At 42.4% G+C, this 25,779-nt stretch overlaps 1 protein-coding gene across 3 annotated transcripts; it reads left to right on the forward strand.

Moving 5' to 3' along the window:
- Positions 1 to 1,303: 1,303 nt before the first annotated feature.
- On the forward strand, positions 1,304 to 25,530 carry TBC1D9B (TBC1 domain family member 9B). 3 transcript variants are annotated; one of them, XM_062587113.1, is made up of 22 exons: positions 1,304 to 1,455; positions 3,619 to 3,729; positions 6,316 to 6,434; positions 8,031 to 8,259; positions 8,962 to 9,220; positions 10,056 to 10,263; positions 10,392 to 10,604; positions 11,122 to 11,283; positions 11,900 to 12,050; positions 12,435 to 12,649; positions 13,390 to 13,507; positions 14,204 to 14,489; positions 15,214 to 15,343; positions 17,244 to 17,342; positions 18,189 to 18,257; positions 19,044 to 19,284; positions 19,751 to 19,816; positions 19,970 to 20,041; positions 20,466 to 20,516; positions 21,635 to 21,682; positions 22,135 to 22,241; positions 23,016 to 25,530. In XM_062587113.1, the coding sequence occupies exons 1-22, from the start codon at positions 1,338 to 1,340 to the stop codon at positions 23,706 to 23,708; spliced, it is 3,765 nt and encodes a 1,254-aa protein (XP_062443097.1). In that variant the 5' UTR covers positions 1,304 to 1,337; the 3' UTR covers positions 23,709 to 25,530. The 3 variants fall into 3 exon arrangements, with proteins under 3 accessions (XP_062443097.1, XP_062443098.1, XP_062443099.1); XM_062587114.1 differs by lacking the exon at positions 20,466 to 20,516; XM_062587115.1 differs by lacking the exons at positions 1,304 to 1,455; positions 3,619 to 3,729; positions 6,316 to 6,434 and adding an exon at positions 7,870 to 7,942.
- The last annotated feature ends 249 nt before the right edge of the window (positions 25,531 to 25,779 follow it).

Consider the following 25,779-nt stretch of genomic DNA (forward strand, 5'->3'; position numbering starts at 1 on the left):
GGCGGTGGGAGGCCGCGTCGCGCCCGGCCTGGCTCGGCCCAGCGCGGCCCTGAGGGGAGCCCCGTCCCCAGCGCGAGCCGGAGGCCGCGGGGCTGTTGCGTGGGGTGGGTGTTGCGGCCAGCTGGTCCCCGTGGCGAGGAGCACCGCTAGCCGGAGCCAGAAAGCGCCTCGGAGGCCATTTTCCAGCGCCTGAGCGGTGGGAAGACGGGGGAAATGTTTTGCTGGGGGGGCGCCAAGTGCTTCTCTGCCCCGCTGGCAATTTCGGAGGGGCCCAGAGCAGTGTGTTGGCAACTGCCCGTAACCCGCTTCGCCCGTCGCAGCCGAGGGGATCGTCTCGAGCTGTCTGTGCCGCGAGCGCGCGTGTGCGGCTCCCCGCAGCCACGGCTGCTCCCCAGCGGAGCCGTGCCACGGGGCTGAAGGCAGAAGCCGGTTAGTAAATATTTATATTCCAGTAGTGCACAGAGGCTCCAGCAGGATTGGGACATTGGACTATCAGAAAAAAATCATCCTAGGATGAAGGATTTATAGCCTAGAGACAACACGGCGTTCCCGCCTTCCTGCGAGCTTGGCACCGGCATGGCGAGCGCGGATGCCGGCGCTTGCTGCTGCGGTAACACTTCCAGAGTTTGCAGGGCAACAACGGCCCTAATGGCTACGACAACAAAAACATGTTTCACTGAGCTCCTGGGAAGCTGCTCAGCAGCCAGGAAATGAGAAAGGATCTTTCCTCTTTTTTACCGCTAAATGACATCCCCGCCACCCACAGGGCACTGTGCGAGCAGCACGGGGTCGCTGCGTCCCTTTCCCCCAGGGCTGGTGGTGGCGATGGGGCAGGGGAGCTGCAGCGGCCGTGGCCGGGTGAAGACCCACGGTGCAAGGAAAAGCATGCAGCAACAGGCAAGGGCCCCTTTAGCAGGGCTGTTCCTGAGGAAATGCAGGTGGGAAGTTTCGTCCTTTCTTGCGGCCCCAGGGCTGGGCTGGTCACGTTGTAATTCAGCCCCACCATGGTGCAGCCAAACAACAACAAAAAAAAATCAGCACCGAAACGCCCAGGGTGAGGGTGGGGGACTCGAACCGGCGGACTGCTGCCTTGCCGAGCGAGCGCCCTCGCTGCTGCGCCACGGGGCGGGCGCCGCGCGGCCCGCCGCTGCCGTGAGGCGTCCGGGCCGCCAGAGGGCGCCGTGGCGCCGAGGCGAGGCGGCGGCGACGGCGGCGGCAGCGCGGCCCCGTGACCCGCGGGCGCGCGGTGCGGCCGCTCCCCCTGCGCCGGCCTCGCCTCGGCGCCCGGCCGGGCCTGTGCGCTCCGCGGCGGCGGCCCGCGGCCCGCGCCCGCCGCGATGTGGCTGGGGCCGGAGGAGGTGCTGCTGGCCGGCGCGCTGTGGGTCACGGAGCGGGCCAACCCCTTCTTCCTGCTGCAGCGCCGGCGGGGACACGGCAAAGGGGGCGGCCTCACGGGTGAGCCGCGGCGGCGGCCGCCGCTCCCGCCCGCCGCCCGCCCGCCCGCTGCGGGGAGCCGCGGCCTGGCCGCGGCCTGGCTGCGCGGCGGCTCGGCCGCGGCCCCGGCGCCGGCCCCGGCCCCGGCCCCTCGCGCGGGGTGGCGCTCGCGGCGGCGGCGGGTGGCGGGCGGCGCTGCCGGTTTTCACGGGTGTCCGAGCGCGGCGGCGGCGGCGGGCGGGAACCTGCGGGACGGAAATTTCGCGTGAGCGGGGCCCGCACGGGCGCCCCGGCCCGAGAGCCGCCAGACGCGCCCGCCGGCTTGGCCTGCGAGCAGCCGCGTTTGTGTGTTGGCCCTGTGCACGGCGTCATCGCGGCTCTTCTTCTCACGATATTTAAAATTATTTTTGAAGTGTGCCGTTTTACACGGCTTGGGTTATTGTGCTTGTAAATATATAACTGTCTTCTGCAGTGTCCCAGGTTTTTAAAGGAAAAAAAAAGAAAAGTGGCACCTGATGCTCTTCTGGAAGATTAAACCTGTAAAGTGAACTATTGTCAAGTGACAGAAGCTTTGAGCCGGTTTGGTTCTCGAGCAAACGTTTAACTCGATGGGCAAGTCTTCCGTAGAGCCCCTGTGCGTTTAAAGCCACGTGGCCTCCCTAAGGGAGCTGTACTACTGCAGGGCAGCAGCTCAGAGTTAGGAGAGTTAACGTTTTCGAGTTAGAAGAACATACAGCCAGGCTGGGTGGATGTTTGCATGGTGTCATGCTCAGTTTCTGAAGCTTGTCTTTTTTTCTGGTTTGTATGTCAATGTGTGACATATTAGATATTGTTATGGAAAGTAATCAGAATGACGTTTAGTCTGTATTCTGTCTACAACCATATAGAAGAAATCTGTAGCCATAACTGAGATTCTGTTGTACTGGACACACGCTTTTGTTTAGGGGCAGCCAAACCCTGTGAGGACATCCTGTGGGTGATCTTGCTGTTCTCTTGAAGTTAGGTTCAGTCATATCTGTTAACTGCAAGTTGGTAGCCGAGAGAGATAAAGCAGAGGAAAAAGCATGTTTCATTCAGGTAATAAATGAGGTGCAGATAAGAATAATTTGCTCAGACTGGGCCAAAGCATAAGCAGACAAGCAAGCTGGGAATTGAGCCTGGGTCTCCTGAGCACCAGTCCAGAGTAGCAACCATGCTTCCTCCCCAAGTTCTAATGTTAGAGTACATTAAAAACATGAAGCTGTTGCAAAATTAATTTGTAGTAAAGGTGTTCGTAATACATTATCTAGAATAACAGAGCAAAGTATCATCCTAAATGTTTGGATTAGCTACTAAATAGTTTTAACCATAGAAATAAATGGATTTGCTTTACGAGATCTGGTGGCTGTCATTAAGTAGTTCTGGGAGTGTCTGCCTTTTTATTTAATGTAATATCAAAAAAATTTTTTTTACTTCTGCATTATCAAGTTTTGGTTCTCTTTCCTTTTTTTGGTTTTTTTTGTTTGTTTGTTTTAGTCAAATGCTTACAGAAATGTATTGAAGCCTGGGAGTGCCAACTTCTCTACAACTATCTGATTCCATTTTGGATGAGTTATCTTACGTACTGTTTGCATGGGGGATGCTGAAAGATACAGCATTGAAAATTCTCTATGCTGTTAATAACAGAAGGATGGAAGCTATCAAGACTTCATATTCATGTTACAATCATTTAGATACAGTGATAAAAGACTTTAGAGGCTAATGGGAATAACCTCCATGCTGGGGACAAAGCTCTGCTCTAAAGAGCATTTTGTATGGCTTTCAGATAAAGTTAATTTGAACACTTCCCACTTTAACTGCATCTCCAATATGTCCAGACCTCTCAGAGAAAAATACATTTCACTTCTATTACAGAACTCTCCTAGGAAAGCAGTGGATTATAATGAGATTTAGAAGACATTTAATTGCAATCTAAATTTTGATTATTAGCAGTAGGATTGACTATAGCCAGTTTATAGGTAGCTTTCTTGCAAATAACTACATGTATGTCTCCATTTTCCAGACCAGGCACCATTGTTCTTGCATCACAGGGTACATAATATGACCCTCGGTATTTTTCTGTTAAGTTGATGCCATTTTTTTTGCTTAACTCAATTCCTTGATTTGGTATTGCGTTGTATTAATTTTTAAATCTTTGCTTCCTAGGCCTTCTTGTGGGAACACTAGACGTGGTTTTGGATTCCAGTGCCAGAGTTGCCCCGTACCGTATTCTGCACCAGACTCAGGACTCTCAAGTGTATTGGGCAGTAGCATGTGGTAGGTATTGATGTGATTCTTGTTAAGGGTCTGGGTTTGTGTTATCGTGTTTTCTGTTTTCTTCTAATGAACAGTTATCCCGCTTAGAGGTATTCTGTGACTCCTTGGGAAACTTCCCAGGGCTTCTGGTGAGGCAGTGCACCTTGCCTCAGTGTTTGATTGGGGAAGCACAAGGTGGCAACAATGACAGAACTTCTAAATATTGTTCAAACTGTAGATTATGAACTTTAGACTCCGTAAGAGCTTAGATTACTGTAGATGTTAGAAATTCTTTCTTCCGAGGGATAGGTGTGTTTGCAGGGTCAAAGTGAGGTAAATCAGAGACTAAAATTGGGATGACAAAGATTGCTGTGTTGTGTACAACCTTCTAATATCTGGCAGTGAATTTGGATTAAGGCTTTAACTCTTACTGATTGCTGAAGAAATATCTTCAGGCATTATTTGTTAGACTGACTTGGTATAGAGTAAGAATCTCTACTTCTCACTTTGTGCTCAGAAGTAAAATTTGAGCAGGAAGTAATCATTTCCTAAGCCCACAGATGCTGATGTCTTGTTTTCCCTGTTCCCATCTTGTCCCCAGGCAACCAACACAATATTCTCCCTTGCAGAGCTGCTTAAATGCTGCAGGAGAGAAGTTTAGAAACTTCTGTGTGTTTCACAGAAACTCAGTTTTACTTTTGAGGAAGAGATGACAAAAGCAGGAAAATAAAATGGCAGGCAAGAAATTGAATAGAAATGTTCAGTGGCCACATACAATGCAAATTTAATTCTTGTATTATCTTGACATTCAAGGAATGTGGTGTATTTGTACAATTTCAACAGTGACTTAGTTGGTATCTTCAATATTCTGGTTACTTTTAAGTAATGCAGCATGGTAGAGTGAGATGAGATGTATAGCAACTGTATGGAGTTCAATACATTATACTAAAATAGATATATCTATCTTCATCCAAAGAATTTTTTTAATCATATCATGTGCTGAGTTGACTGTCAAAGCAAAATATCGGTGTTAAAGTGATATAAAGTGTATATGGTTCTGTAGTTGAAAAAAATGCATGTAATGTATTTGCAGTTTTATCATGTGTAAATACTAGCAGGCAGAGTTCTGGTTATAGCTGCAGCTTCCATCTTTAGCACTTCATTCTTACAACTGTCTTTGTAGAAATCGCAGTTTTATTCCTTTGCGTATGTGATTCTAGTGTTGTTCATAGAATGTCCTCAATTACTGAAGCTTGACTCCTTTTACCAATTTGTCTGCTGCCACTGTTTGTCTGCTGTCACTTGGCAAGAAGTACAGTTCATGGAACAAACCAGAAAACAGGATTTATCCCCCTGCCACTGCTGCTAGACCTGTGTTTTCCGAGGTCAAAGCATCCTCTGATACTTCAGTGCCTCTACAATAAGCCATTTAACGTTATTCAACATCATTTATGCTTCAAAAACATTGTCGGGTGGCTAGAATAGGCTTCAAGTAAGCTTATACACAGAGGCAAAAGAAAGATATTTGTTGGCTAATCCATTGGTTAGCTAATCCATTGGTTTGTATGCAGAAACTCAAATACATAGCCCTGTAATTCTTTGAAATGAGACAACTTACTTTGTCTCATTAACTGAGTAATGGGAGGGATGCTGTTGCTAACTGGAAGTATTCAAGATCACATTTTTGGATATCCCATTGCTTTTGTATGAAACTTCAGAAGTTGAATACTGGAATTTGGCAGAGATAGAAACTTACAAATATCTTAAACTAGCCTCTGAACGGCTTTGTTTTTGTCTGGTTTCAATGATGTTTATTATCTTGCTTACAAAATTCAATTGCTTTTTTCCTGTCTATTTTTTCTGCCTTCAAGAGAATATAATGATAGTCATTAGTGGAAAGGAAGAAATCTTTTAGTAAACACAGATTTCTGAAATAATGAGGAGAACAAAAGTTGTTAGCTGAGACAACTTTTTAAACGAGTTCCTTAAATTGGTTATACCATGAAGCTTTTCCTTTGTGTGTTCTTGTGGGCTGCATGGTTAAAGAAGATTTCAGTATAAGGTTTTGCTGGGGCTTTTTTTTTTTTTTTTTAAAGAAGGCAAACAACATAGTCTCTGATATGTGAATGTTTTGTTTTCTTTTTGTTTTGGAATTGTATGCTCTCTGCTGACTATTGCATGCAGAAAATGGAACCTCTCTGCAGGTATAAAAGAATTTCAGTTAGTCTGAAACTTCAAGGTTCTTCTGCAAGTTCATTATTTTTATTCTAAAATATCCAGGAATTAAAAGAATTCTTCCTATCTGGAAGATAAGAATTCTTATTGTCTGGAAAAAAACTGTACTTGCTGCATCCTGGCAAATAGGATGATCTGTTAGTTGGTAGTGCGCTGGTTATCTTCAGTACCAATAGAGACATTTCATTAAAATCATAGTGTTAGAGTACATAAAATATCCTTGACGTGTGTACACTTGTTGCGTTTGTGTCCTGATGAATATTTGGTAGTTGTATTTATTAATTTCCTGCTCCTGCCCACGGGAATAAAAAGCTTGTTCTGATTTCTTTTTTTTTCTTTGCTCTCCCTTTTCTCTTTCTTCTCCTTAACTAGGATCATCTCGTAAAGAGATCACGAAGCATTGGGAATGGCTGGAGAATAACTTGCTGCAGACTCTCTCCATCTTTGAGAACGAGGAAGATATCACGACATTTGTGAAGGGCAAGATACATGTAAGGGACATGTTTCTCCGAAGGACTTCCAGATCCTGAGAAAGAATGGGGAGGTGGTATTAAGATTTTTTTTACCCTTGGGAGGAAGGGAGCAAGAGCTCCATAGCAAAACTTCTCTCTGCTCCCTTTTCAGGCGTATATTCATTTGGAATTGTCATGAAGTATATACAGTATTATTAGTGTCACATCATGGCCATCACACAGGACAAATGATTATGAGAAGTAAATCTCAAAGAACAACCTGCTTAGCATGGTAACTCATTAAAATGTAATGCTTCTCTGAAATCCGTGCAAATTATATCTTTGACACAGAGAAAATGTTGTATTAGGGTTGATCTAGCAATAAATCTAGGAGAGGTAGTTCTAGTTCGCAAGCAATGTACTTGCACTGCCATAGTGGTCTAGAAGCCATCCAGGTTGTAAAGGAATTGTATCCTAACTTCCACAGAGTTCTAATTCAGACACAGACAAGGGTTTCTGTTCATTGTGTATTTAACACACTCCAGATTCACGACAGATTCTCCAGGATAGAAACCTTTATGTATTTTTTTTATGGAACAGTAGCAATTTGAAGCTACAATTACACTTGTACATCTGCTTGTAAAACCTTGTATAAAGTGGACTCAATAAGCTGGATTTGAAACTGTTGCAAGCGGTTTGGGCTTTCCTCTAGATAGATGTTTTATAAAGGTAACAAACTGGGCAGCTTGAAAGGCAGGCCTTGGTTTGTGTACTGGTTTGGCCATCAGTACTACCAGGCAGCCTCTTTTTCTGGATATTATTTGTTTAATTTGACTATTTAAGAAAATGGGAACAGGAATAAAACTTTACTTACTAAGAAATACACAACTGCCGGAATGTTGACATGAACTGTTCTTATCTTATCAAAGGTGTGTAACTGGAAGACCTCTGAAAGTGTACTTATCAAAATTGCAGCTGCCTTCCTCCTCTAAATCAAACCCATACTATTGCTGGGTAACTGAACAGTAACTGTTTTTAATGTTGCTGCTGTTTTTTTTTCCCAATATCTAAAACACCACAAATATGAGTGGCTATACCATAATATAGAGAAAATACAAGATCAGCAGTCATGACTGTGGCTCTGAGAAACTTTCCTTTCCCAGTAATCCTATCAGATTCTTTGCGTGTGTGTGTGTGAGGGAAAGAGAGATACTGTGGTCATTTGTTTTTCCTTCTGGTCAGTTGAGATCTGTCAGACTGCAGAGTTCTGCACTTCCTGGCAAATGATCATCTTCCTGTTGAAGAAGCTTAGTGACAAGTAAAAGTAGACTTCAGTTCTCCCTTCAGGGCATACAGAGTGTTACCAGACCAGCTGTGAGAAACTCGGTCAAATGTTAAACATGAACCCTAGCTGCATGTGTTTAGGAGCAGATCTACTAGCAGGCTTCTAGATTATCTCACTGCCCTTTCAAAGTGTCTTTACAGTTTTTCTAACCTGACAGAAGAAAGGATAACTGCCCTGCGATGTTTCTTCTTTCTGTCTTCAGGTTTGCCTCTGTAACCTTTTCCTGTATATTACTTCTGTTAGCGGGCATATTCCCTTTCATTTCTTATCTCTCTGTCATGTTCCTACAGGGAATTATTGCTGAAGAGAACAAGAACCAGCAGCCTCAGAGTGAAGAGGATCCAGGTAAATTCAAAGAGGCTGAACTGAAGATGCGGAAGCAGTTTGGGATGCCTGAGGTGGAGAAATTGGTCAATTACTATTCTTGCAGCTACTGGAAGGGACGGGTACCCAGGCAGGGCTGGCTGTATCTCACTGTCAATCACCTCTGTTTCTACTCCTTCCTGCTGGGCAAAGAGGGTGAGTTACAGTGGGCTACTCCTTCATCTGCCATTTTCCATCGTCTTTTTGATGTGGTTGATCTTTCATGTGGACTTTTTTTAAGCTGTTCGTTTTTTTCCCCTTTAGGAATGCTTTAAGTTCCAGCACATAATCTGTAGATCAGTCCTTATTATCTAGCTTCCTTGAGATTCTTCGTAAAATCTTGAAAAGTGCTTATATGACTTGCAAGTCAAAGCTCTCTCATCAGATCTTGAAACTCAAGATGATTCAGTGAAACCTAGGCTAAATGCCTGAGTCATTTTTGAAAATGTGGTTTAGATTCTTGAGTTATACAAGTACCCCTGAAAGTTTTACTTCCCCTAAATTAAAGAACCAAGCAATATTCTTGTTTGGGATATTGTTTGGCACACACTTGCCCAGTATTTCCAAAACCTGAACTGTTTGATTCAAAGCTAACTTGCAAGAAAGACAGAATGAACATTTGGATAAATGTAGCTGAAAGCATTTACTGGCTGGGAGATATTCCTTTTGGAACTTCATTCTTTCTAGTCCAGTTACCCCAAAGATTATTCCCAAGTGTTTCTGGAAAACCCAGTGTAAGTATGAAGAAAAATATTGTCATTGTATAAGGGGAAAAATACTGCTACCTCAGTGCTGCTTGGGCTTCTTGCTTGTTTTGCTTCAAATTTAATAACAGTTTCTTTGACCTTTTTTTCCCAGTGACACTGGTGATCCAATGGGTGGATGTAACCCAGCTAGAAAAAAATGCTACACTGTTATTTCCTGAGTGTATTAAAGTGAGCACAAGGGACAGTGAGCTTTATTTTTCCATGTTCCTCAATATCAATGAGACCTTCAAGCTGATGGAGCAGTTGGCAAACATTGCTATGCGGCAGCTGTTGGATAATGAGAGCTTCCTAGAGGACAAATCCCTTCCAAAGCCCAGGAAGCCTCTTAAGAACATCTCTGCACTAAAAAGGTGTGTTTCCAGTGGTGAGAACAAAGAACAGAGAAGAAGGGAAGGTCTGTCTGAACATGAGGAAAAACTTCTTTACTGTGAGGGTGACAGAGCGCTGGAACAGGTTGCCCAGAGAGGCTGTGGAGTCTCAATCCTTAGTGATATTCAAAAGCTGTGCGGATGTAACATGCTCTAGGTAGCCCTGCTTGAGCAGAGGGAATGACCTAGATGATAAATAATACATTTTGTAGCTCCCAGTTGCCCCAGTCAGAATTGGGGCTTTCTCACTTAAGGGGCTGTATCACTTATTTCAGTCTCTAACCCTCTGTTTATTCTTTTTTTCCTTCCCCAAGTGGTATTGCATTCACATACATCCTCCTATTTTTCTCATGCATGAAGATATGGCCTGAGACTGTCAAAAGGCATTTTCAAGCAGAATGTGTTGAAAATTCTGTAGAAAAATGTGTGAAAGGAGAAAGAGACGTTGACCTCTTTGTCTGAAGCTGAAGATTTATCAAAAATAATATACATATGTATTGCAATAAATCCTTCTCCCTTGGACTGTTCTCTACAGTTTAGGAATCTGATGTAACATTTCAGTTTCCTGTTCTGAGATGCACTTGTGTATTTTGTCTTATGTTGCAGGACCTGCCTTGCCAGTTATGCATGTCTGAAATTTGAAGGCTGAAAGAGAAGCCAGATAGGGGATGGCATCTCAGTTACAGAAATTAATAGTAAAGAATGCACAGCTTGGTCGGAATGTTGTAGTTGGCGTGAACAGTTGCGTTAGTATTTGGGTAGATTTTTCAAGTTGGAAATAAACTGTGTGTGAGGTTTACTCTTTACTTTTCCCCAGAGACCTAGATGCTCGAGCCAAAAATGAATGCTATCGTGCCACTTTCCGGCTGCCCAAGGATGAGTGCCTGGATGGACATACAGACTGTACCTTGTGGACACCATTCAACAAGATGCACATTCCTGGCCAGATGTTTGTTTCCAACAATTACATCTGCTTTGCCAGTAAGGCAGAGGAGGCCTGTCATCTCATCATTCCTCTCAGGGAGGTGGGAATCTCTTAGTTTTGTACTGAGACCACAGTCTTTTTTCATCTTTTATGTGTTTCTAGCCTTTGTGTGGTACTTGATGATGGAGAATCTGCTAGATTCTAGTGGCTCTTGTATCTGTCTTCTAGGTGACAATTGTTGAGAAAGCAGATAGTTCCAGTGTCTTGCCGAGCCCTCTGTCCATCAGCACTAGAAGTAAAATGACTTTCTTCTTTGCCAATCTGAAGGACCGAGATTTCTTGGTGCAGAGGATCTCTGATTTCTTGCAGAGAACACCATCCAAGAAACCATGTGTCAGCGACAGAGAATGGAAGTGGAATTTTGGTGATCCTGGATGTGAGGTACTAAGAAAATAGGTGGGAGGAGCATTTGGCACTTTCTGAAAGCCATGTACCTTACAGTGTGTGTGTGTGCGCGCCAACAAGCGATATCTCTTTGTTGGACCATTAACAGAGGGTGGAGGCTGGATGAGTTCAGATGCTTTGTGTCTCATTCTGTTATTTGTTAGCTTGGTTGCTTTGCCTTTTTCCCTAGAGGATAATTTGCATAGTGGGATCACTGCTTACGTTTGCCTACAATCTTGAACTGACTGAAGGGTGTTGAAGTACATGTCCTGTTAATTCACTGCTAATAGTAGCATAAGTTGTCTTGAAAGTCAATGAAAGAGGCTTAAATACTAGGCTAATTCTTCAACGATGTGAATAAAGTATCAGGGAAAAGCCAAAATTGTTGCTACCTATGCTTTACTAGCATAGCAGTGTCCAATCTGGCTTTTGACAGATATGCTGTGTATGACTAATTGTGCAGCAATAGAAGTGCATTACATTTTTTATCACAGTAAATATCTGTGTTTTCCAGGAAGTGCCAGAGTTGCCTTCCAGCAGCACACTTGTAGTTAGCCCAACATCTGCTCTGAACAACCGACCTGTCAACTTCTGTGCAGGGGAAGTGCCAACAGCCTCACAGGGGCTACTCAAACTCTTCAGAAGAAATTCTGAGGAACTCTTGGGACCCAAAGGGGTAAGTAATATTTTAATTTAAAGCAATTAATGATAATAGTTTGAAATAGGTAAGAGACTTCCTGCCCTACTCTAAGACTCTTAAAATGCACTTTCTTACCAGATCCTGTCACACCTGTAGTATCACTGCTGTGTTTGCCACAGCGATAGAGCTGCATAGGTGTAACCTGAACATCAGCTTACTTTTCAGCAGTGGAATGCCTGAGATACTTGAGCTGAGAAATTAGTATTACTGTGCTTGTGGGATGCAAATTCATGTCTGTGAAGAACTACTTTTCTTTAGATCAAAGAAGCAGGAAACTAGTATCTTTTCATCCTAGTTAAAAATCATCTTGGACTAAAGTTCTGTTTGTATTTATGTAGAGATTGGTGAAGTATGATGTCATTGCACAGCCCATATTACCACTTGAAAGACTTGATTTTAAGCAGGTCAGAAGTGATTCAGAACAGCAGTGTAGTTTAGCATGCATCCTTTCACGCAGTAGGAAGAATAAAGCCTTTAAATGTCACAGTACATTTCTTTTGTGAAGCATAGGCCTGAGTACACTGAAACTACCTGTCCTACAAACAGAAAAATGTTTTAATCTCCTAAAATGGACATATTTGTTCCTGTGAAGGCAAAGGAGAAGATGAAGGAAGAGTCTTGGAACATTCATTTCTTTGAATATGGGCGAGGGATGTGTATGTATCGCACAGCCAAGACTAGGGAGCTGGTGCAAAAAGGAATCCCAGAGAATCTTCGAGGAGAGCTGTGGCTCCTTTTCTCAGGTGGGATATTGTACTGGATATTTTGGCAGCTAGCAGTAGTAAGCTTTCTGCACTTCTCAGAGGAAAAGGTATAAATCATAGCTCATTTCAGAGGAAGAAATTAACTCCCATCTGAATGATGCCTCAGGGAGGTTTTGCACAAAAAGCAGTGATTGCTGTTCTGAGGTGACCTATATATGAGCGTAGCTGTAGCTGTCTGGATTTCAGTATTTGGGGCCTAGGCTGTAACCTGATGATATAACAATGAGTTTGTTCCTGTACTCTCATGTCTGCTTGTAATTTGTTGAGTTCTTGTAGTGCTTCTTGGCTCCCTCTTTGCTGAAACTGTGGACATAAAGTCTGTATTCTAAAGCTTAAGAAGTGAAACAGTATGTGTCATTACAGGGGCTTGGAATGAGATGGTCACTCATCCTGGATACTATGCAGATCTTGTGGAAAAGTCAATGGGAAAATACAATCTTGCTACAGAGGAAATTGAGAGAGATCTGCACCGTTCCATGCCAGAACATCCTGCCTTCCAGAATGAGTTGGGAATTGCTGCCCTCCGGAGAGTCTTAACAGCTTATGCATTCAGAAATCCAACAATTGGGTACTGTCAGGTAAGAAAGTAGTCTCAGACTGGTTAGCCCTACACTGTGACCATGCCTGACTTGAAATTCTTCCGAAGTTTTTTGCTGAGTTCAAGGTTTTTCTGAATGCTGTACATGTGGTGTGAGAGTTGGAAAGATGTGGTGATGTTGCAGGATCTTTCTTTGGATACAGGATTTAAGTATCCTGCACATTTCTATTAAGAGTAATGACACAATCTTTTACTAGTTTTCCTTTCTATTCCTTCCCTAGTTCAACAAAAACATTTTCTATTTTTTTAATATAAACAATCAAATTGAATAAATGATGATACATATAGTCAATATATTGGAAATGAATCCAGTTATTGGTTTGTGAAACAGCTCAATAGAAATTCAGAAATTTCATTGTAACAGAACAACAGAATGAGAATGTCTAATACCAGAACAACAAAGAAAACAAATCTGAATTTTTAAACAGCTCTTTACGTAAACTTCGAAAACAAAATACAATCAGATTTGTTAATGAAGGTGCTTGACGAAAAGTAGTTGTGTTGCCTGCTGTCTCAAACAGAGGAACAGAAACAGGAAGGTAGATTGACTCAAGGTCACTCAGTGACTCACATACCAGTAAAAACTGGAAATAGATCTGACCGTCACTCCCATAGGACTATACAGCTGTAATCATGCTTTTTCAAGTTTAGCAGATATATAATGTGAAGACTCTCTTATTTCTCTTCTCTGCCTGCGTGTTGCACTGTGCCGGCTCGTAGGCCATGAACATTGTGACATCGGTACTGCTGCTATACTGCAATGAGGAAGAAGCTTTCTGGCTCCTAGTGGCTTTGTGTGAGCGGATGTTGCCAGATTACTACAACACAAGAGTAGTGGGTGAGTTTTTGTCCAATTCATGCTGGAGCCTGAATTTTCAATTGCAGTTCCACCAGCATCTCTCAGGAACATTTTGTTTCTTCAGAATGAATTAAATGTCACGCATTTTAAAGAAAATGAAGCATAAACCTGTTGGTTTCCTCTAAAGGTATAGGTGTATGATGGAGACACAGGAAGAGATACTACCAGCTACCAAGCCTAACAAAAAAGATAAATTCAGTACTAAAATTGGTAGCAGGAAGAATCATCAGCGTTAGGACAAAACTAAAATAAAAATATTGGGTTATTTTTCTCCCTTCTGAATGATGTAATAAATCTTTGGAATAGGCTCTGAAGAAAGGTTTGTGGAAGTCCCACTTCATGAACTTTTAAAGTCAGGCTGGAAAAGAGAGTCTGGTTTCATGTGAATGTCATAAGATCAGTAATCGTCAACTCCTCCTTTCAGGGAAAATGCATAGATCAATGAGAGATTGAACTGCATGCTCCCTAATTTAGTAGTAGCATTCCTCTCTATATATTCATTAAGAACACGGAAAAAAACCTAAACAAATGTGTTAGTTTTAACTCTGGTGTCAAGAGGTTGATATGAAAATAAAGTGAACTTGCACTACTTTATTTAATAATTGATTAATTTGGGCATAATACCATGGTACTAAGAAATGTGAGTTCTCCCATTGTTTTTGTTTCTTCTTCCAGGTGCGTTAGTTGACCAAGGCATCTTTGAAGAACTTACACGAGAGTATCTTCCACAGCTGTCAGAAAAGATGCAGGACCTTGGAGTGATTTCCACCATATCTCTTTCCTGGTTTCTCACTCTCTTTCTCAGCGTCATGCCCTTTGAGAGTGCCGTGGTCATTGTTGACTGTTTTTTCTACGAGGGCATCAAGTTTATCTTGCAGGTGTCATTGGCCATACTTGATGCCAACATGGAGAAGTTGTTACAGTGTTGTGATGAAGGTGAAGCCATGACTATTCTGGGCAGGTACCATTCATTGCTCTTACTTATAAGAAACTGAATGATAGTGGCACCCTTTTTAATTGTCATTTTTTTCCCACCTAATAAGAGAGCTTTTTCCAGAGTTCCTCTGATTTCCATTACATAGCAGGTCATAGATATAATTTTAGAAGGATATGCTTGTCCTGTCATTAAGCTTTTTGTGCTCCAGAGAGATTGGCTTTTTCTTTTACAATAGCTGAAAGGAATTGCCAGGTCAGGTTCAGGCATGGAGGAATCCCATGTTTCAAAGTTGTTTGCTTTGTGGCATGATGCATTCCTGCTGCTCAGTTTGAATCTGAAATCCAAAGGGTTGGATCCAAAATTCACGAAAGTATTCTGATCCACTGTCAGGACCAAATCTTGGGTGGAATTACCCTCTGAAAACATAAAACCTCATCAAACGAGTATTCCCCCAGTGAGCTAAACGCAGGATTTTCTTGTTTGAAATGTGAATTCGTTCTATGTGCAACAAGAATTTTCGACTTACTTCCTGAAGCCCAATTTTAAAAAGAGATATTCCAAAAACAGAATGAAAATTAGCTGTATAGAAGAGGCAGAGAATACCCTAGTAGGTTAACTGGGAAAAATTTAGTTTTTCTGCCTGTGTAGATTAATGATATAAAGGAGTTGGGAATTAAGTGTTTAGGATGTTGTTTTCCCTGACGCTAACTCCAGAATCCTGTGTCTGTTCTGTTTTTTTCCCCTACAGGTATCTGGACAATGTAGTTAACAGACAGAGCGTCTCACCACCTATTCCCCACTTGCATGCCTTACTGACAAGTGGGGATGACCCACCACTTGAAATAGACATCTTTGAACTCATCAAAACATCCTATGAGGTCCGGTTCTGGCTTAGTTTTTACCAAAGTGATTTTTGCTTTCTAAGCCCAGTTTTGTACTTCTTATGAAACCGGGACCTGAGCAGTGTTCACAGTTTGAGATGTTTAAGGAGTGCAGGTTCAAGCCATTAATTCTCCTTTTTGGTATGAGTAGAGTCTAACATTTCTGACTGTTGTGGATTCCAAAGAGTCTCTCCAATCCCAGTGAAGACTAAAATGAAAACTGAAAACTAGTAAAAGCTACAAGCCAGAGGTCTCCACTCCTGCTTGTATTTGAGCACCAGTACAGGCTGGGGGCTGACCTGCTGGAAAGCAGCTCCACAAAGGTCCTTAGTCCTGACAGATAACAGGTTGACCATGAGCCAGCAACGTGCCCTTGTGGCCAAGAAGGCCAATGGTATCCTGGAAGATACCATTATTAGGAAGAGCATTGCCAGTAGGTTGAGGAAGGTGATCTCCTCCCTTTACTCAGCATTGGTGAGGCTGCATCTCGAGTACTACATCCAACTCTGGGCTCTCCAGTACAAAAGGGACATGGAGCTACTAGAGCAAGTCCAGCAGAGGGCTATGAAGATGATGAAGGGACTGGAGCATCTCTCCTATGAGGAAAGGCTGAGAGCTGGGACTGTTCAGGCTGGAGAAGAGAAGACTGAGGGGGGAGATTTTGTCAATGTGTATAAGTATCCTAAGGGAGGCTGTAAAGGGGATGGGCCCAGACTCTTTTCAGTTGTGCCCAGCGATAGCACAAGAGGCAGCAGGCACAAACTGAAACACAGGAAGGTCCACCTGAATATGAGGAAAAACTTTTACTGTGAGAGTGACAGGGCACTGGAACAGGTTGCCCAGAGAGGTTGTGGAGTCTCCATCCTTGGAGATGTTCAAAAGCCATCTAGACATAATCCTGGGCAATGTGCTCTAAGTGACACTATTTGACAAGGGGGCATTGGACTAGATGATTTCCAGAGGCCCCTTCCAACCTTAACCATTGTGTGATTCTCTGTAATTCTGTAATTGTCAGTGCTAGGGAGCTGGAGAAGGAATTTCACAGTACAGTTCCTGAGAGGTATACTGCAGAAACATGGAAGTGCCTCAGTACATATCTGCAGGAATCCTATTCTGTGATTTGTGCTACAATAATAGCAAGATGACTGAGAGTGGGTTCTGAGCCATTGAAATACCTCAGTACTGGTGGAGGTGTACTTCATCATTCATATTGAGAACAAGCTCTTTGCTCATAAGAAAGATGTGTTTCGGTGACAGAAATAATATAGACAAGCCAGCTGGCATTTGACAGCTCACTTCTCCCACTGTGATAAAGGTAGATTCATTTCTCTTTTTTTTTTTATCTCCTGTTCTTCATCTTGTCCCCTTCCAGCTGCTTATAGGCATGCAGCTGCCATATTGGTGGTGGGTTTTGTTTCTTTCTTGGGATCTGCCCCCTCTGACTGTCCGTGGTTTCTCTTTTAAAAGAATGTCACCAAATTCGTCTTACTTGTTTGACCTACTTCATAGAAGAAAAGCCTGTTACTTTGGTGTTTGTAGCTGTATCTCATGTAAGTTCCAGAAAAAAACATGTCTGGAAGGAACAAAAAGTTGTCTAATCCCTATCTCTGCTACAGTACAGGATCTGTATTTCTGTCATTCCTGACAGAAGCTTTTTTCTGGCATTCTTCAGAAACTTCTGATGTTGGATTTCTTGTAGGAATTTTGAGCGAATTCTCTTGCAAGGCAGGGGTGCATGGGAACTTTCTTTCTCATCTTATCCCCAATGATAAAAGGCTTCTAGTGGTTTTAGATCATCTTTGAGGGGACTGTACAATTGCTAAAGAACATGTGATTGAACAGAGGTTGTTCTATCCTTAGCAGATGATGCTGACCTGGTATCCTCCTTTTCTTGTAGAAATTTAGCAATCTGAAGGCAGATGACATTGAACAAATGCGTTTTAAGCAAAGACTGAAAGTGATCCAGTCCCTGGAGGATACAGCCAAGAAGAGTGTGGTATGTGACTCCCAGATTAAATGAGCTACCAAATGGCATGTTAAATGTAACATGTTTTGCTTTAAGCCTTTAGGAAGTTTACCCTGTAGCAAACTCAGTTTAAAGTGACTTAAAGAACTGCAGATAATGTGAAAAATGGATTTACTGGCTGACTAGATTAACGGATTTTCAGTTTCCTTCTTAATGTAGTTCTTATTCATCTAATAAAATGGATCAAAGCGCTAGGGCATGATTGAATGAGATATTTGGCATGGAGGAAAATAATAAAAAAAAAAACTGCAAGCTTTGTGATATTCTTCACTATCTGGCAGTGACAGACCTGCAATTTTTGAGTAAAACTTCGCCTGCAATATTTTAGTAAAACTAGCTGGCAGATAATTACTTTTTAGAGAGTTTGCTGGAATGTTGGGGTATTTTGTAGACAAGTTCAGGGCCAAAGAGGTGTATCGACATCTATTATAATATCTCGTATTCTAAAGAGAGAACCTCATCCAGTTGTTTTACACTCTTGTTTTTCAATGCATCTGAGTCAAACATCCAAAGATAAAAACAAAAAGAAGGGGCAACGTATTGTTCTCAGGCTTGCAAAAACAGGAAATAAGCTCAGTAATTTTTATTAGCTGTTCTAAATGTCAGCAGTTTTTGCTTGACTAGAAACTGTCTTCCTGACCTATAATCCCTAGCAATTGGAGATATCAGAATGTTACATTTTCTTTCTCCTCCTGTGTCACATCTCCTTGCACTTATTTTCTTCTCTCCTTTGTTATACTAATTTTTCAGTAAGTCATACTGAATTTGTGCAGCTTTGAAATAAATTGTTCGCTCTTATTTTCTCCTCAACTCTAGGTCCGAGCTGTGTCTAGTGACATTGGCTTCTCTATTGAAGAATTAGAAGAGCTCTATGTAGTGTTCAAGGTAAGAAGCTAGAGTGGGTAAGAATGTGTTCTGACACAAAGAGAACAAATACCAAAATGAGCCAAAAGGAAGTAATGACTGTATTTTGATTCATGATTCAAACGATCAGAAACAGACGTGGTTCTCTGTTACGTGTAGTGTCAGTGAGATTGGCTCCATTATTATTTGAGTTTTACTTTTGGCAAAGATGGCCAAAACACATTTGCAGCTTTTGAGTAATACTCAGGAAGAGATCCTGGAGACAATGGAAAAGAACGTCACATAGCACTTAGAATAAGGAGCTAGGAGCGAATGCACTTTAATTTTTATTTTTAAATCTGCCATTGACTTGTTCTGTAATTATCACAAAATTACTTAAGCGTTTTGCCTCTGTTTGGCAGTGAATGTGTTTTTTAAAAAGATATTATCAAATTACCTTTTCCAAAGTCACTATAAACTCAGCTGTAGTGTGCTATAGAACCAGCAAGAGAAGTTTAGTTCCAAAATTTACAAGCACTCTTTGCAGTAAAGCCTCTGGATTTCATTTCTCTCAGACCAAATATCATGCTTTTTGGATTTTTCATTTAAAATTATTCTTTATGACTTTCATGAAATCCCTGTCTCTTCTTTCATTTCATATTATTTTGTAGTGAAGTAATAGTGTTAATAATGGGGAGATAAACAGTATGTCCTGAAATGTCTCTCCTCTGCCTACTCAGTGCTATTTTGGAGTTATAACAAAGTCTCTACTCTTGCAAGTGGTTGTGCAATAATATAATCTGACCTATTAACCCTTTCCCTCCAAAGGCAAAATATCTGATGAGCTGTTACTGGGGAAATAATCGTGCTGCAGCTGCCCGCCGAGATCAGAGTTTGCCCTACCTGGAGCAGTATCGCATAGACATGGAGCAGTTCAAAGACCTGTTCATCAGTTTGACCCCCTGGTCCTGTGGCACACATACCCCTGTGCTAGCAGGGCGGTTGTTCCGGCTTCTGGATGAAAACAGAGATTCTCTCATTAACTTCAAGGAGTTTGTGACAGGGATGAGTAAGTGGTGTTTCTGGAGATGATGGAGTATTGCAAAACATGTTTCTGTCCTTTTCTGAACACAGAACTAAAAGGAGATTGCAGCATTTGCACTGCTGTGAGAGGAGGGTGACAGCCTTACAGGAAGCTTCTGGAAGAACAAAAGATGCCTTTTTTCTAGACAGTCTTCCATTTCAGGAGAGGATAGGAGGCAAAATAGCATGATGCAGCTTTGCTGTGGATTTCTTTACTACTTCTGCACAGAGCTGTGTGCAGTTAGTGTGGAAGCACTACAACACTTATTATCCCTACCTCTCAGTTCAGGCAGGAGCTACAGCACAAATCCATATGCTTTGAATGGTAATTTCACAAGGCATGATCTCCTGCAGTTAGTGCCTGGAAACTCAGTCTGTTTTTGAGCCTGTGGGCAGAGGGTGATTGTTTATTCTAAGTGCTATTTTTCTTACTCTTTTTTAATTCCTCACAGGTGGGATGTATCATGGTGACCTTACTGAAAAACTCAAAGTACTTTACAAACTGCATCTGCCTCCTGGTGAGTGGTTGCTCCTGTGTTCTGCTACCACTGATCGTGGTCTGTGCTGACACGCAATTGAAAAGGAATGCTTTATGAATTTTGCTAATGAAGTGGGTGATGCTGCCATTCAATTAACTCAGAAATCTTTCATTTCTTTCTCTGTAAGTACAGCTCTGAGCCCAGAGGAGACAGAATCTGCTTTGGAGGCCACAAGTTATTTCACAGAGGATGTTACAACAGAAGGTAATACAACATTTACTATCCCTACCTCTCAGTTTAGGCAGGAGCTACAGCACAAATCCATGTGCTTTGAATGGTAATTTCACAAGGCATGATCTCCTGGTGGCAATATGTTAAGATTTGCCAGTGTGTTTGGGTTGACTTTTGTTGTTGCATGATGGGAAAGAAGTTTGGAGTTAAACTGCTCAGCACTCCTTTCATGCAGGACACAGCATGCTCTGAAGCACAGTCATAGACTGCTGAGGAGGAGCAGTGTGCTGTATCTGCTTTTACCAGTCCCTGTTCCCCTTTTGATTTGGGGTTTTCATGCAAGTCTCATTGTCTCTTTTCTTGTTTTTGTTTCCTCCTTTGTGTCTATCTCTGTATGGCCCTTTCTTCTGTTTTATCTGGGATACTGTCCCCTCAACCCCTTTTTCTGCTGCTCCAGTATCTCCTTTTGTCTCAGAACTGGATTTCTGCCTGCACTGTGAGTCTCAAGGTCAGTCTCTGGGTTATGTGCGCACACTGAGCGCTGCCATAATGCTGATACTATTTGCCAGCATGAATGCTCTATTTAAATACTGTGAATTTGTTGCCACTGCTCCTCTCTCCTGATATTTCCCCTGTAAACAAAATGCTATAAGCAATTAAACACCTTTCAGTGCCTGGTTTGCTCTACCTACTATGTTTCAACCTTGGTCAAAATAGGTTTTGTCGAGCCTCTCCTTGTGGAACTTGCCTCATCTTAGGGACTGGGTGGAAAAACGTGCTCAGAGCAGAGTATGCGAGATGGTAGGCTTACTGGTCCAGGTAGATAGTTCTTGTGTTATCATTATGCATCCTCCACAGTCTTCCAGTTGAAAGAAAGATACATACCACTGCACTATAAAAACGTCAGTAGACTTTCATTTACTGTATTTGTTAAAACACAATTTTAGGGATTGTCAAATAGGAGAAGGTCAAAATGTTGTTTGTGCTAAATGTTTGGTCAGATTAGGATAATGCTCCAAAAACCTGAGTGAATAAGCACAAGGAGTACTTGCTCTGTTTGATGCTGAACAGTCTGAGATGAGCCAAGACTTCCTATATAGTCTAGTGGCAGTATAGGGAACCAGAAAAGAAATTCTAAAGCTAGGCTCTACAAATAGCTTCCAAAACGTCAACTCAATTGAAGAATAATGGTGAGTGTAGATTCTTATCAGCTATCCTTGTGTCACAGGCCTGCCTTGGTGCACTGCCACACCTTGTGGGTTTTGTTTTATTTTATTTTTCACTTTTTATCTTGTTTTGGCTTGCTGAATTTTGTGTCTAAGTGATCAAGTTGCTTAGTTGTCTTTTATGTCTGTTTCAGCCTTTCTCTTTGTGTTCTGCCTCCTACTGACTTTTCATTCGCTTGTTCAGCGTGGCTTCTTTTTTTCCTAGTTTATCCAGTCAGTCTCTTGCTTTCATACTGTCTTATTCATTCCTCCAAACATAATGTGGGAGTGAGAGATCTAGCTTCTGTTGAACATATTCTTGTGTGGTATTTCTTTGGGCCTGAGTTGTCTTATGTTTTCAATGTGTTGTGTTGCTGAAAACTGGATATTAAAGTTTCTTTTATAATTCCATTGTTTTTAGAAATGCAGGAAGACAAAGGAAGGAAAAATGAGAGCTGTCAAGAAAAAGGTAATTTCATAATCATAAATAGATACGGCTTTTTTACCACATTACCACATTTTAGTCTTGTCTCTCTCATAGTATCAACTGTTCATTGTCTCTTCTCTATATCAAAGAAACCTTTCAAAGTGTCCCTTGTGGACAAAAGTACAGTGAGATGTTAACCAGGAAAACGGTCTCTTTTATGCCTTTACCGCTCTGACTCTTTAACACACCAGTCGTGATTTTCAAATTAACAACTCTGGATTCATTTATGAGAAGTCAAGCTGATGCAGCAGTGTAAAATTTTTTGCGCTATTAAGTCATGCCAAATAAACTAGCAAATTAGCCGTCTTCACAGATCCTCTCCTAAATTACCATTAAAACTTGCTTCCCAGACTGTTTTCTCCTGACATGGGATTCACTTTTTAAGACTCAAACCACTAACTACCAGGCACTAATGGTTTGATATTATCTTGCAGAGGAGAAAGGTACCAGTCCACAAGACTATAGATACTACCTAAGAATGTGGGCCAAAGAAAAAGAGTCCAGGAAAGAAACCATTAAGGATCTCCCCAAAATGAGCCAGGTAAGAAGTGAGTGATTTCCAGTTAGATGACTTACAGCTTAGTGGACAATTCAGTAGTACATAGCAGTCATTATGCCGGCACGCTCAGTCCTCCTCTGCTGTACTGGTCTGATGAGTTTTAGTAGTGCCTGATTCCACACACTTTGCTGAATTCCTCAGTGGATGTGTATCCGGCTGTCAGACTGCTTTGTTTCTACTAGGCAAATGTATTTAACACTCTCTGCCTGCCAGACTACCTTTTCCTAAAACAACTATGATCTACACTTTCCTTCTAGAGCAGGGTTTCAAATATCCCATCAGTGATACAAAGTTGTCAGGCTTTTTTGTTTATGCATTGCCTCCAGGTACAGCTAGCTGGTGAAGAGGGAAGAATGTGGTTGCAGGTCACAGTGGTGACTAGTGTTATCTTCTCTGTCTCTAATTTCTTGTATGGGTGCTTATTATCCCAGTTTGGACATGCTTAGAAGCTGACCACAAAAGAGTAGCAGGACAGAAGCTCTCAGTTTTTTGCAGAAGTGAATGTGTTAGTGTTCTATGTGTCAGTCAGAAGGGGGGAAAAAAATAGCTTATCACATTGCCATCTGGGTCTCAGTTTAGCCTCTGTCCCAGATACAGCAATTTGCCTGAATTTGAACTGTTCTTAATCTGTAAATAAGTTCCCACTTGGTGGGGAGGCAAATAAAGGAGTCAGTCAAGATACCTGTGTTGCTTCATCCAGCACTGTAATGTTGTTGTACAGTCTGACGTATGATTTTTGGTCTTTGTCTTTCGAAGGAACAATTCATAGAGTTATGCAAGACTCTTTACAACATGTTCAGTGAGGACCCAGTGGAGCAAGAGCTGTATCATGCAATTGCCACTGTAGCCAGTCTCCTTCTGCGAATTGGGGAGGTTGGAAAAAAATTCTCTAATCGGCCCATGAAGAAGTCTGAAGACTGCAAAGCATACAATACCCAAGATCCTGTGGGTGAAGAGGAGTCACCAACATTCGATCAAAGTCAGAATTCAGCAGTGGAGCAGCAACCTCAAGTTGACCATGAGGACAAAACCCCTGGAGATGCTCAGCCTGGAAAAACTCAGCAGGAGAACCAAACTCTGGGAGATGGGACAGGGGAAGGACAAGGCTCTCCTTTACAGCTGCTATCAGATGATGAAACCAAAGATGATATGTCCATGTCTTCCTACTCCATGGTCAGCACAGGCTCCTTGCAGTGTGAAGACATTGCAGATGACACAGTCCTGGTCGGTTGTGAAGGTGGTAGTTCAGCTGCCAGGTATGGCAGTACCATTGATACAGACTGGTCTATCTCCTTTGAGCAGATCTTAGCATCCATGCTGACAGAGACAGCCCTTGTAAACTACTTTGAGAAAAAGGTCAATATCCTCCAAAAGATCAAAGATCAAAAGAAGGTAGAGAGGCAGTTCAGTTCATCCAGTGACTATGAACTGTCCTCTGTGTCAGGGTGAGCTCAAGTTAACAGTAATTGTCTCGTGAGGTAAAGCAGGGAGGTAACATGGCAGATGGCAGGTTTGATGGTTTGGTATTTTGTGATTTTATTATTATTATTATTATTATTTAACTGGAGACCAGTAACTACACAATTACAATAGATTCCAATGGATAAGGGGCTTCTGACAGTAACTATTTTGTGTAGGTGCTTTTTTGGCTATTTTGGCTGAAAGAATTAGATTGCATTCTCAAGAGCCATTAGAACCCAATAGCCCCTGACATGTAGAATTACCACCATAAATTATGCATGTCTGCCTTCTGCTATCTTTCTTTTTAATGAAGTTTTATTTCAGACAGTGACTGTTCCTTGCCTGCCCTTGTTTGCTGTAGGTTCCTGGGTAACTTGCGTAGCAGATGCAGCCTGGCTTGAAACTATGTTCACTTTTGGCTGCTGCTCTGAGAGCTAATGCAGTGTATCTAAGTGCTTGAAGGACCCTGGCCTATAAATGGTCTTGTTTAGTTCCTCAGTGCTGTTCTGTGACTCAGCAACTACAGTGCAGATGTGCCCCACTGCTCCCAGCACTGTAAGATCTGAATACAAGTTTCTCAGATCTGCAGGTTTCTCACAGATACGATTTGACATTCTCATAGTGTATGATCACTTTTTTTCTCCTCCAACATTTAGGAGACAGTTTTCAGACAAACCTTGTTTTCTAGCTTTTGCTTCTCTAATTCTTTGAATGCCATTGTTTTTAGTTTGTCTGGGAAGCCACAAGCTCCTTGACTTCAGTGCAGAATATGAGGTCAATCAGTAGGGTCATGACACTTGCAATGAGTGAGTACGTTCCTAAACTGGAAATGCGTGAATCGGCTCCTCAGCATTGCAGGGCAGTGGCACTCCAGTCTGCTCGACTTTGCTGTCGGTTCAGAAAACATTTCATTGTTTCTTGCTGATTGTACATTTTTGCTGAATAATGATGGGTCCAATTTTTAGAAAGGCCTCTAAGAATGCTGTGATCAGTTAAATATCAACATATGTATCTAGATTTCCAGAGCCCTCAGCAGTCAGCCCTTGCAAATGTTTTTGGGGCAGGAGGATTTGCAGGAGTGGTGTGCCACCTGCAGCTGTTCAGTGTGTCCTTTCTGAACATCTCTTGTACAAAGAGTCCAGCGATGGACATTCTCTTAGAAACTGCGACACGTCAGTGGGCATTTACACCTAAAGAAGAAGAATTCAAAGCCCTCAGCCCATTACAAGAAACCTAAAAAGACTAGATCTCTTTCCAGTTAGAGATGAGATAACTGGGAGAGTGAGTGACCACTCTTTTTAAATCAGCAGAAGACCAGAAGAAACTGAGAGTTAACCTTCTGGTGGTAGGACGTCCGCTCCCAGGAAGCAGGACCAGTCCTGCTCGTACGGATGCGTTCGTCTCGGCACACAGGCGCCTGCATCGCGGGGCCGCAGCGAGAGCCCTGTTACGGCTCGGCTAGAGCAGACCCTGCTCTGAAGACAAGGTTTGCTGCAGCTTTGGGCTGGCGTGTGCAGTGCAAAGGCTGGGAGGGACTCGTACCTGGCACGTGTTCCTGTTTAACACTACTTGGTGTGCTGTTCAGTGTTAATTCCTCTCTGTGACAGTCTCTGTACGTATTCACAGCTGGTACATGTTTCTTACTTCTGCCTCCTCTGTTCTGTGTCTCTGGAGAGCAACCATTAGGAAAACTGCTTTTACTAATTATTCAGTAATTTATTATAATTTTTTAAAAGTACAAATAATACATGTGATTTTACACTGTCTGTCTGATCTGTCATGTATTCAATAAATGAACCAGAATCCTCTAGGCGACCTTGACTGCCCTTTTTTTCTCTGAGCTCATGGCACGTTCCTTGTTCTCTGTCCGTAGTGGTTATTTAAAAGAGCTGACTTAGTATTACTGGAGTCACTTTTATTCCGTATTTCTCTTTCTGTATGATATGCACGACTGCAGCTTCAGGACACATATGAGAGCTGGATTGTGCAGATGCAAGTATGAAATGCTTTTCCTCCTGGAAGAAGGCTGCTTTTACCCTTATTAATAAAGATATAGCTA

The sequence above is a fragment of the Rhea pennata genome, chromosome 14 (genome assembly GCF_028389875.1).
Source record: "Rhea pennata isolate bPtePen1 chromosome 14, bPtePen1.pri, whole genome shotgun sequence".
In the NCBI taxonomy this organism is placed as follows: Eukaryota; Metazoa; Chordata; class Aves; order Rheiformes; family Rheidae; genus Rhea; species Rhea pennata.

Bases quoted from the DNA above. Each gene is read 5' to 3' on its own strand.
- TBC1D9B (XM_062587113.1), top strand. From the start codon at position 1,338: ATGTGGCTGGGGCCGGAGGAGGTGCTGCTGGCCGGCGCGCTGTGGGTC. The intron at 13,508-14,203 runs GTGAGTTTTTGT...TTCTTCTTCCAG, and splicing joins CTACAACACAAGAGTAGTGG to GTGCGTTAGTTGACCAAGGC. The intron at 20,517-21,634 runs GTCAGTCTCTGG...CATTGTTTTTAG, and splicing joins CCTGCACTGTGAGTCTCAAG to AAATGCAGGAAGACAAAGGA.